We start from the raw sequence: 12,317 nt of genomic DNA, 5'->3' as shown, positions 1-12,317 counted from the left end.
TATATATATATATATATATATATATAATATATATATATATATATATATATATATATATATATATATATATATATATATATATATATATATTGTAACAGGGAAAATCGAACTTCCCGGGGTCATTATCGACCACTTAATTAACGCACGGTAGGTCAGGGCTTTCCCTTACCTTTCGATTTTTGACAAGTAGTTTCGACTTGTCACTGGGCGTGCTAATCGAAAGTCCCCACTACTGTCCCCGTAAAATAAAGCGAGGCATAACAATAGGAAAGTTCGAGAGCCGGAGTTGGAGGGTTATAAAAGAGCCGACAGGAGGGACATCGAGGCTTTTTTCTCTTCTGGAAGCCAGTGGCCTTTTGCCCTTGTGAATCAGTGACCTTGTTGAGATCAGTTTAAGTCAATAGAGTGCAAATTTGGACGTCGAGAATAAAGAGCAACTGCAGAGGAAGTTATCGGGGCATTTTTGGAATTGGACAACCCTGCCGCACCCTGGTTCGAGACGACAAGACGCCAAGCAGCTAAGCCCGCCAAGTTGGACCGGAGTATCAGTCGTCGTTGGATAAAACAATAATTGAGTCTCCAGGTATTTTCGATTATTGTAGACCAGATTTGATTATTGATTTAATTAAGAGGCTGAAATAATTAAATTTAATTTCTCGAGCGGTCATTTTTATATTAGCGAATTCGTACTTTAGTTTTTATTGTCAAGGTCAAGTAGTTAGTTTTGTCGCTGAACTTTTATATTGAAAATTAAATTTAATTGATTAATTGTTAATTTATTGGTAGAGAATTTATTAGTAATTTATTATAGGCCTGTTGACTATAATAAATTAATTTTAGTTAAGAATTTTCAAGACAAAGTTTGAATAAGAAATGAAAGTTAGGTAATTATGGTATTATATGGTATTCCGTCAGGTAGACGAGGTTGTTTATGTGAAATTAGTTCAGATAATTGAATAATTAAGAAGTTTTTATTTGGTAAATTATGTTGTTAGTTATTCCGTCAGGTAGACGAGGTTGTTTATGTGAAATTAGTTCAGATAATTGAATAATTAAGAAGTTTTTATTTGGTAAATTATTTTGTTAGTTATTCCATCAGTTGGACGAGGGTTTAAGAAATTAAGAATCTAGATGCGTAATGGTCTATGATCGAATTAGGAAATTAAAGGTAGATGCGTAATGGTCTAAAATTGAGTTAAGAAATTAAGAAGATAGATGCGTAATGATCTATGTTTAAAAGAATTTAATGATATTTAGTTGTAAGTTTTGGCAAGTGCCTGCGTAGGTGAGAGGTTCTCACAATTAAGTGATTGTTAGGTTAATTTTAAGGGCAATATTGTTAAGAAATTTTGTTGGTTTTAAATTGTTTATATTGAATAAATAATTGAATTGTTAATTGTTAATAATTGTTTCTCAGCATTAATTTTACAGCCTTTCTCAACTTCTCACGACCCGATCTTTTCTTCTCATGCTCCCCGGTTTCTGGGACACCGAGTATAAAATCCCAGTGGTGCCTTTTTCAAAGAGGAAAGGGGTGACCAATTGGACAGGGATAACCACCCCGTTACATTGGCGCCCAACAATTTAACAACCCTTGAGAAGTTTGGGAAGGGTTAAAAATTTGCTGAGAAAAATTTGATTTAAAGAAAAATAAGTTAGTTGAAAAATTTGGACACAGAGAATGGGAAATTAGAAAATTTTTGTCGTAAATAAGAAATGAGTAGTTGGAAAAATTTTATAGGAAAGAAATTAGAAAATTTTAGTAGAGAATAAAATAGAATAGAAAGACCGAATATAAGTGAGGGATTAAGAAAAGATATATTGGTAAAAGTGAAAACTGAAAATAAAGTTAGAGATTAAAGTTCTTGAAATAAATTTTGTTTACAAGTAATGAGTCATTCAGCTAAATATTTTAAGTGGACTAAAGTAAAATAATTTAATCTCTTCATAAGTCTCTTTAAAAATTAATTTTAGTAAAATTTTAGTTTCAAGGTAGAAATTTTATCTCTACTCAAAATAATTTGGGGATTATTTTCAAATACAAAATTTTACCTAGAGTTATTATAAAATCTATTTAAATTAATTTTTGATAATAAGTAGTCTTTCACAATTTTATTAATTCCTATTATTATATTTCATTAGATTGAAAAGAGACATCAGATGAGAATGACTTATTCAAACATGGCAAACACACAGTTAGATGGACGTAGAATGTCTGCAGGCCATGTGCAAGGCCGGATTAATTCCATGGCTAACCCGGGCTCGACAGACATATTTCTATCAATACCAACGTTGTCAACAGCTACAAACATGACGTCAACAGTCATAACTACGATGAGTAGCAGAGTTGGCCAGTGTTCCTTACAGGCCGAGAATGAGTTGCTCCGACCGGGTACTCAGGCTGGAGGAGCTATCCATAATGGAAACGAATACTCTGAGCCTGCCATAGATAAACGTCTGGAGGGAATTAATATATCTCCGGACATGCTGAGAGTCTCCGATCATTTAGACCAAACAACTGAAGCAACGTGTCAATGGATTTCAGAACAAAGAGCAATAAACGCGGAAACCTCTGCCACTATCAATCGAGTGTCACAGATATTAGGAGAGATGGTTCATTCTCAACGATATTTTATGAACAGGCTCGACAGTCGTGATAATTTTACCTGGTTGCACTCTCCGGTAGATTGGAATGCAACTGATTTTCAATTACGTGGTTCAACCGTTGCCCCTTCAGGTCAAGGTTTGGCAGGGGGGGGGGAGGAGTAGTTGCACCGTCTTTTCCAAGAAATCAACTGGAGAATAGCAGGGACAGGACTGATTCTGGCCAAACGATCCCTCTATCAGAAAGGGTCAATTACCTGCAAGAGCAATTACAACAGCTCCAACTGTTCCAGAGCCAACAAGCAGGTGCACAAAGCGAGTTTGCGTTCCATAACCAAGACAACTGTGGACGAAGGTTCGGTCACGACTCTCAAGGCCAAAACATAAGACCGGGGATGACTCCACCTCCATTCCAAAGTCCATACCAAAATTTGAACAGAGGTACCAGGTACTTTATGCACGAAAGAAGGCGCAAAGATATTTTATCAAGTCTGAGGCTTGGTAACCTGATCTTTCCACAAGATGGAATGTCTGTCGAAGAATTTCTGCATGCGGTCGAGAGCAGAGCACACCGTTAAGGCTGGACAGAGGACGAAGTCCTGGGTTCCATGGGGTACATACTCCGAGGAACACCAGCACGCTGGTTTGATAACAACTACCAGCGCTGGGGTTCTTATACTCAATTCAAGATGGAATTCCGCAAGGCTTTTGGTAGTGCAACGACAGATTACCAAATAATTCACGATATTGGTAAACTGAGGATGAAACCTGGGGAAAATTTCACGGAGTTTGTGTTAAAGGTTCAGCAAAAATATTTGACCATGATGAGTCCTCCATCCATAGAGGATCAAGTGACAAATAATAGAAACTATCTAACTGATGAACTGCGAACTCTGGTTTTCTCTAGGCCGGTATACTCATACGAAGACCTTTTGAACGCTCTGCATGAAGCCTCGAGGTACATCGAAGAAGCTGGACAGTCTTGTCAGACTCAGGAAACAGTAAAGCCCCAGGAGAAGACAAAGGTTAAGGTGATTGGGCCTACAGTCGAAAAAGGGAGGTGCCAGGAAGAAGAGTTGGAATTATCAGGCTACAGAACTCCAACTACATCGTACGATAATAAGTATGGGGTTCAGGTGAGAACAAACCAGAACCATTATCGGCAGCCTTGTAGATTTCAGACTCCAAGAATTCCCAGGCCGTGTTACAACTGTGGTGTTCCTGGACACTCCTTTGTGGGTTGCGAAAACCCTAGACAAGATGTCTGTAACAATTGTCTCAAAATTGGTCACACTCGACAAAACTGTTCGCTGTTGACAAACGATAACGGCAGGAAAAGCTCTTTGGATAGTGCAAACTCTAGTGAGCAGTGTAATGATCCCAGAACTGAAAATGAACGGGAAACCCACTTACACCTGTCCCGAGTTCTCCGTCGGTTCAGTTCGTTCAAGGAGCAGCAATGGGGTCTAGTGAGGGTTCGATAAATGTTGAGACATCTGGCTACTCAGAGCTAAGACAGGCTTTTAAGCTACCTTGCTCTGATTCAGGCCCATCAACATCATCTGCGGCATAGTCTATGGACACAGTTAACTTCAATCAACGCATCTCTTTGGCCAGAAGATCAACCAGCAATTATAAAACAGGGCAGTAGGCTATTTGATGATCCTAGTTGTACTATAATTAACACTGATAGTAAGACTTATACTAATTGTACTTTATTTTCTTTAGCAGGGAATCAGGAGAGCAATGAACCTGTAATTTTGATGGAAGATGAACTGGACCTAGGTTTTGAAGTTGAGAATGACAAGACCCGTCTGTGGTCCCAGAACACAGGCCCTGGAGGTTGGTCCTCGAATCAAGAGGCCCCTAATAACACACTCGAAACGTCATCTAGGGCAGCTTTCATTCCAAGAATGCTCTAGAGTGAACCTGGCAGGGGGGAGTGTAACAGGGAAAATCGAACTTTCCGGGGTCATTATCGACCACTTAATTAACGCACGGTAGGTCAGGGCTTTCCCTTACCTTTCGATTTTTGACAAGTAGTTTCGACTTGTCACCGGGCGTGCTAATCGAAAGTCCCCACTACTGTCCCCGTAAAATAAAGCGGGGCATAACAATAGGAAAGTTCGAGAGCCGGAGTTGGAGGGTTATAAAAGAGCCGACAGGAGGGACATCGAGGCTTTTTTCTCTTCTGGAAGCCAGTGGCCTTTTGCCCTTGTGAATCAGTGACCTTGTTGAGATCAGTTTAAGTCAATAGAGTGCAAATTTGGACGTCGAGAATAAAGAGCAACTGCAGAGGAAGTTATCGGGGCATTTTTGGAATTGGACAACCCTGCCGCACCCTGGTTCGAGACGACAAGACGCCAAGCAGCTAAGCCCGCCAAGTTGGACCGGAGTATCAGTCGTCGTTGGATAAAACAATAATTGAGTCTCCAGGTATTTTCGATTATTGTAGACCAAATTTGATTATTGATTTAATTAAGAGGCTGAAATAATTAAATTTAATTTCTCGAGCGGTCATTTTTATATTAGCGAATTCGTACTTTAGTTTTTATTGTCAAGGTCAAGTAGTTAGTTTTGTCGCTGAACTTTTGTATTGAAAATTAAATTTAATTGATTAATTGTTAATTTATTGGTAGAGAATTTATTAGTAATTTATTATAGGCCTGTTGGCTATAATAAATTAATTTTAGTTAAGAATTTTCAAGACAAAGTTTGAATAAGAAATGAAAATGCGTAATTAAGTTAGTGAAGGTCATTCTATAATGTTCTACGGTTGTAAATTTTGTTGAGACGCTTTAGAATTACAGTAGTTGGATTTAAGAAATTGTGTTAAATTAAATTTAGGCCGGTGGGCTAAATTTAATTAATTTAGTTAATTTAGCGAATGTATTTATTGAGAAATTTAGTGAATTTAGAAAATGATTACCGAACTTGTTAAGAAAATTATGTAGTGAACTTTGTTAAAGATTATTTAGTGGAGATCAAGAAATGAAATAAATCAGTGGGTTTAGTAGAATAAATTGATTGATAACTTTAGTAGAAAATTTGGTTAAGTAAGTTGGAAATGAATTTAGTTAAGAAGATGTATTAATGAATTTAATGAATTAAAATCGAAGGTCGGAATTTTGTGTTAAGTAATTGTTAGGCGTAATTTTGGTAATTTTGGAAAATGAAATTTTGTTAGTTTTAAATTGTTTATATTGAATAAATAATTGAATTGTTAATTGTTAATAATTGTTTCTCAGCATTAATTTTACAGCCTTTCTCAACTTTTCACGACCCGATCTTTCCTTCTCATGCTCCCCGGTTTCTGGAACACCGAGTATAAAATCCCAGTGGCGCCTTTTTCAAAGAGGAAAGGGGTGACCAATTGGACAGGGCTAACCACCCCGTTACAATATATATAATATATATATATACAGGGTGTCCCAGAAGTAACGGACACCATTGTAGCATCTGATAAACAAAATAATTCTGAGACGAAAAGTCCTTAGCCATTTTTTAATCAGACGCATAGATAATTAATTATTAATTAAAATAACGTTCTTTTATGCGTTAGAGAGAGAGCGCTAGTGTCAAGTCAAGTGCGTTCCAACGAAGACGCTTGCACGTGTGAATGTGTAAGTAAATATGTGTGACTACGTTAGCTATAGAAACTGGTTAGTCATACAGTTAGTTGTGTCTTTGTTTGGCACATACTTTACTGGACACTGGCGCTCTCTCTCTAACAAATAAAGAGACGTTATTTTTAATTAATAATTAATTATATATGCGGTTAATTGAAAAATGGCTAAGGACTTTTCGTCTCAGAATTATTTTGTTTATCAGATGCTACAATGGTGTCCGTTACTTCTGGGACACCCTGTATATATATATATATATAAATATTAGGGTGGCCCGAAAAAACCGACTATTTTTTTTTTTTAGTCTCGAGTGAAAAAATAATAGTTTTTGATGTTTTAAAAGCCCTCTCCAAAGGACAGCTTAAAAAAAAATTTTTAAGAGGTTGCTCCAAATTTTTTTAAATTTCAAAATTCATCGAAAATCGAATTTTTTTTATTAAATTTTTTTTCTCGTTACGTTATAATTTTATAGACCAAAAAAAAATAAGTTTCTGAAAGTTTCAGTTCAAAATTTAAATTTTGAAAGGTCGCTCATAATTTTCTTTTTTTTTTCTTTAATTAGTCATATCGCCGACTTTAACTGTTGAGAGTGGTACGGTGGGGTTTTTTTGGTTTGTAAAAATCTCAACCAAGCTGGTTTCTAGGACCAGCTGGGGATTCGAACCCACGCTTGGAAGTTGATTAAATAAAATTATTAATATTTAAGGTGTTTAATATATCTATATGTACATATATACATTAGAGTGCTTCATTTGAGACAACTATTTTTTTTTCTCACTCCATTGACGAAATATTGTTCTTTACATAGAAAAAAAAATTCTCACCAAAGCCCGAGAAAAAATGTTTCTATATAATTATATATAATTGTATATAATCATATATGATTATATATGGAATCACATATATAATTATATACAATTATATATGATCATACATAATTATATATAATCATACATGATTATATATGGAATTGTATATGAGGTTATATATTATCATATATAATCATATATGACTATATATGGAGCAATATACAACCATGCAGGATTATATATAGTTCCATATACAATTATATATAAGTATATAGAATTATATATAATCATACATTATTATATATGGAATTGTATATGATGTTATATATAATTATATACGACTATATATGGAGCAATACCCGAGAAAAAATGTTTCTATATAATTATATATAATTGTATATAAGCATACATGATTATATATGGAATTGTATATGAGGTTATATATAATTATATATGACTATATATGGAGCAATATACAGCCATGCAAGATTGTATACAGTCCCATATATAATTATATATAAGTATATATAACTATATATGCTTATATATAATTAACAGACATAAAAATTTTTTCTTCGAAAAAAAATTTTTTTTGGTTATCACAAAAAGTGTAAAATGATGTTTATAATTACGTTTAAATAATTCTGAAACACAAAATTTGTCACATTTCCTATGAGATGTTTTGGTTTGCTCTGCTACTACCTAATAGTAAAATCATTATTTATTTTATTATTTAAATAAGTGTTATATTATAATGAAATTCGGTAAAATAAATAAATTATGAATAATGACTATCTAAATATATATTAAAATCAATTTTTATATTCCATTTATGATAAACTCATATGATACATTATGTAGATCATAGAATCATTATCATCTAAGACAGCAGCACAGCAGACAGACACTTCAAGACGCACGGAGATCACCAAAGTTAAGCAGCATTGAACAGGGTTAATAGTTGGATGGGTGACCGCTGATGTTATAGCTATAAAATTATATCTAGATATTTTTTTTTGCATTTTAATTGGTTACACAGAATTGCGTAGGACCATATTAAATATTCTATCCATAAAATTAACCCAATAATTAGATGTAATAAATATATAATTAAATATTGTTATATATAATTATATATAATTAGATATGATTATATTTGGCCATTTTTCATATATAATCATATATAACCAATTTATATATAAATATACATAAATATTTTTTCTCGGGAGGATAGTTCTTAATTTAAATTTTAAGTACTCGCTGAATGAATTTGAAGTTTTCTCATATAATTAACCCGTTAAAATCATTTTTTTTTGCTTAAATTATCTATAGCATAACGACATTTCATGATATTCATTTGACCATGGGCGGAAGTTATAGAGGGATCCTTCCTCTTTAAAAGCTCTGACAGCTTATTTCTAATTTATGAGCTATCTCACCAGTAAAAAATTGTATATTCGATTTTTGCTCAAAAGTCGTGGTTTTTTTATTTTTCTCCTAAACTATTGATCTGACACCAAAATTGCAAAGGACCTTTTTGTAAAGAATTTAATTTTCTACAAGATAAATTGATAGATGAACCCTTTCAATAAATTGTCTCTGAGATAAATTTAATTAATTACAAGAAAACAATAAATGACACTATTTTATCGTAATTTTTATACTTTTTAATAAAACAACGGTTGATTAAAAAATTAAAACATTGTATATTTTTACAATCAACCATTGTGATATCGTTATAATGCCTAAATTTTAAAAATTTTGAATCATCTTACATATATTCTAATAAATATATAGTTGTTACATAGAATATATCCAAAATATATAGTCATACATAACTCCGGCACTTTGGACCGGACCTACCTATTGAAATGAATACTGACCCACTGAATCCGAAAAAAGTAAACTGTAATATTCACTCGGATTCCGGTTAATTTTTATAGTTTCAAACAGTAAAGCGGACATCGGGGTGGCAGAAATATAAATATTACAGAACTTAATGTAGAAAGTATAAAAGCCACAATTTATAATTTAATATCCAAAATAAGTGATTAGTAGCTGTCACTATAATAAATAACGACTCTTTCATCTTAAAAAATTACAGTTTCAAACAGTAAAAATTGCCATTTCAATATATAGTCGATATTATGAGGAGAAGGGGTACTCAGATGAAAGAGAAGGGGGTCTCACTCTGGGAGAATTTAACATTTGAAACAGTAAAAATTATACTTTTAAAATATACATTTTACCAGTCCAAGCAAGTCAATAATTACAGTTTGATTTTTAGCGTTGCGTTTAAAATTTACCATTTTACTTTGTAAATATTGACGTTGATTGTATTAGAAATTTACTAACTTTATTTTATACTTTTTACATATCATAAGATCATTTTTTAGGTACGAAATGATAAATATCAAAGTCTAAATTCTTAATTATTATACTTTAACATTTTAGACATTTACATAGCGAATATTACTGTTTGAAATAGTATTTTCTTCCATGTAAAGAGTAAATTGTAACGTTTAAATGGTAAATATTATAAAGTGAATAGTAAAATAAAGATTTTACTGTTTGAAATGGTAATTTTTAGCAGTTGATCATTACTTATTATAAATCGACTGTTATTTATTACAGTTTACTTTTTTCAGTGCTCCAATTTTGAGCATAATGCAAAAAACGCCAAAAAATTGCAAAAAACTGCAGTCACAGCGATGAAAAAATTCTTGTGGACCCGGATCAAGTATGATTCTTGTGTATTTCAATTTACTGAATCTAAATCTGAACGTTAATTAGCCCAGTGCCACATTAAAGTTTTAAAATTAAAAAAATCTCAAAAAACCAAAAAAATCAGGAAAATTGCAGTTACAAATATGAAAAAACAATCTATCAAACATGATTAAATACTTTTCTTATATTTTTTCACGCATGAAATACAAGAGATAATAACAAACGGAAGAAAAATTTACTGCGTAGATCGTTTGAGAACAAAAGAGTTCGATACCAATGAAGAACAGTTTGAAATTCGAGAAAATCGTTCTCTTTATTCTAGTTATACGTCATTTTTTATAGATATTAAAATTTTTTATATTTTCAGATTCTAAATTTGTATTTTATGCGCGAAAAAATACAATAAAAGTATTTGATCATGTTTTATAGATTTTTTCTCGTATTTATAGCTGCAATTTTCCCGATTTTTTTGGTTTTTTGAGATTTTTTTTAATTTTAAAACGTTAACGGGGCAAGAAAACTTCAGATTCAAATTCAGTGGAACAAAATACACGAAAATCATACTCAATCTGAGTCAAAAAAAATTTTTATCTCGATAATTTCAATTTTTCATGACTTATTGCAATTTTTTTGGGTTTTTCGTTTTTTTTTTTTTTTGCAAATTTGGTCGGCTCACCAGGCTAATTAACGTTCAGATTTAGTTTCAGTAAATTAGGATATATAAAAATCATACTTGATCCGGGTCCACAAGAATTTTTTCATTACTGTGACTGCAGTTTTTTGCAATTTTTTGGGGTTTTTTTGCATTATGCTCAAAATTGGAGGGTGACCGGATCAAACGGACTTAAAATTCGGATTCAGTGGATCAATATTCATTTCAATAGGCAGGTCCGGTCCAAAGTACATACCACTTTTTTTTTGAGAGCCAGAGTTATGTATGACTATATATTTTGGATATATTCTATGTAACAACAAATAGAGTTCGAATTTTGGGTTCATTAAAAATTCCTTTTCGATCGCTTGTGCGTGCATCCAGGGCGCCTCCTACTGAAGAGTATATACTACTACAAGAAGTAATTCCCATTCGTAATAAGACGGGCTAATTAACGTTTTGATTCAGATTCAGTGAATTGATGCTAGGAATTGATGATAGGTCAGCGATTTTGATGCCGATTTTTTCCTCGAAAATACACCTCAAAAGAAGACGATCCTGAAAATTTGAGCCCGAAATAATCAAATCCAGCCGCTGGAGAATTTTTTGAATTTTGGAAAAAGTCGATTTTTCCTTGATTTTCAATTATTCATATCTCAGCTTCTATATAACTTAAAGACCCCTACCAAACGGCATTTTTCTCAGTAGACTCTCTACTTTTAAGAAAAAAATAGTTATTTGGTCTAAACTTATTTCGAACTTCGCTGACAGCCTCTAACTAACGAACTGTTTTAATTAAATTTTAGCTATTTGTAAAACACTATTATATGTACAGTGTTTTAAGTTAAGGGCCGACCAGCTTCTAATATCTTTTATTGGGGTATACTTTAATAGAATCTACGCAATTTTTCCTTGATTGCTTCTGTTAAGTAAAGTTATAGCCATCCAAAACCTATCGAATTGTAAAAAATTGCTATTTTCAGATAGCTAGAACTTTTTTCTCCGAGCTTCGATTTACTTCAAATTTTCAGGAAAGTTGCTTTATTATATCCTTAAAAAGTCCTGAAAATTTTAAGTATGCTATCGAGTTTATATTCGAGTTATAAATTTTTTAATATCGTCAAAATTACGTTTAATTTTATATAGAATTCATTATTAATCTTCAGTGGAGGGCATATAACAATAATTATTTTATAAAATAAATATAATTTCCGCATCATAATCGATAATTACTTGTATTTTATTTCTGATTATTCCGTAAAACTCCGAAAAATTATGAATTATGTCATTATATTATCAAATTTGAAAAATGTTTATTTATAAATTTACTTTAACTACTTTACAATCTTTGTCAAAAGAAGTCATTCTTACTTCCATAGAATTGTTGTTAATCGGTGTAAACGAATGGTTCATTCGAGTGTCTTTGATGGTTTTTACAGTATCAAATCGTTTTTTCAATTTTTTTTTATGTTTTTGAACTTCAGCGTCAGATACCCAAATTGCTCTGGAAATAAAGAGTATTAATTACACTAAGTATTACTATGAGTTATAATTTTATTAATGTGTACCTTATACTTTTCATTTCTCTGAAAACATATTCATAAAACTCCAATGGTGTTGTTACTTGTTGATCAGGAGATGATCGTATGCAATGTCGCATTACTTTTCTCTTGATCGTACCCCCAGTTCCGTCGCATACACTTTTTCCATGACTAGTGGCAAAAAAATTATAAGACGAAACTTTAATGCCGAAGTTTTGTTCATGACAACAAACATTTGCTAGATTGTTCCTTTATAAAAAGTAAATATAAGTATTAAATTCAAGATTTATTCAAAATGCAAACTTTTCTTAAATCGACGAAAACAACGTTAGTATTAATTGCTTTTTAAGCATATTTT

The 12,317-nt window shown here is 32.3% G+C and overlaps 2 protein-coding genes across 6 annotated transcripts in view; one reads left to right on the top strand and one right to left on the bottom strand.

Moving 5' to 3' along the window:
- LOC123273949 (cytochrome b5 reductase 4) overlaps positions 1-12,317 on the bottom strand; it is a 45,669-nt gene that overhangs the window by 19,604 nt on the left and 13,748 nt on the right. The window contains exons 3-4 of one of the 5 annotated variants that reach the window (XM_044741439.1): positions 11,987-12,208; positions 11,790-11,922 (exon numbers count right to left, since the gene is read on the bottom strand). The exons of the other annotated variants lie outside the window; for them this stretch is intronic. The gene's annotated coding sequence lies outside the window, so the exon portion shown is untranslated. The remainder of the gene's footprint in view (positions 1-11,789; positions 11,923-11,986; positions 12,209-12,317) is intronic. 5 annotated transcript variants of the gene reach the window in all.
- On the top strand, positions 132-4,515 carry LOC123273950. The gene is made up of 3 exons (XM_044741446.1): positions 132-147; positions 268-583; positions 2,143-4,515. Exon 3 carries the CDS (start codon positions 3,213-3,215, stop codon positions 4,086-4,088), a length of 876 nt encoding a protein of 291 aa, XP_044597381.1. The 5' UTR covers positions 132-147; positions 268-583; positions 2,143-3,212; the 3' UTR covers positions 4,089-4,515.

The sequence above is a fragment of the Cotesia glomerata genome, unplaced genomic scaffold, assembly GCF_020080835.1.
Source record: "Cotesia glomerata isolate CgM1 unplaced genomic scaffold, MPM_Cglom_v2.3 scaffold_17, whole genome shotgun sequence".
Classification (NCBI taxonomy): Eukaryota; Metazoa; Arthropoda; class Insecta; order Hymenoptera; family Braconidae; genus Cotesia; species Cotesia glomerata.
This window is presented reverse-complemented; position numbering and strand designations above follow the sequence as displayed.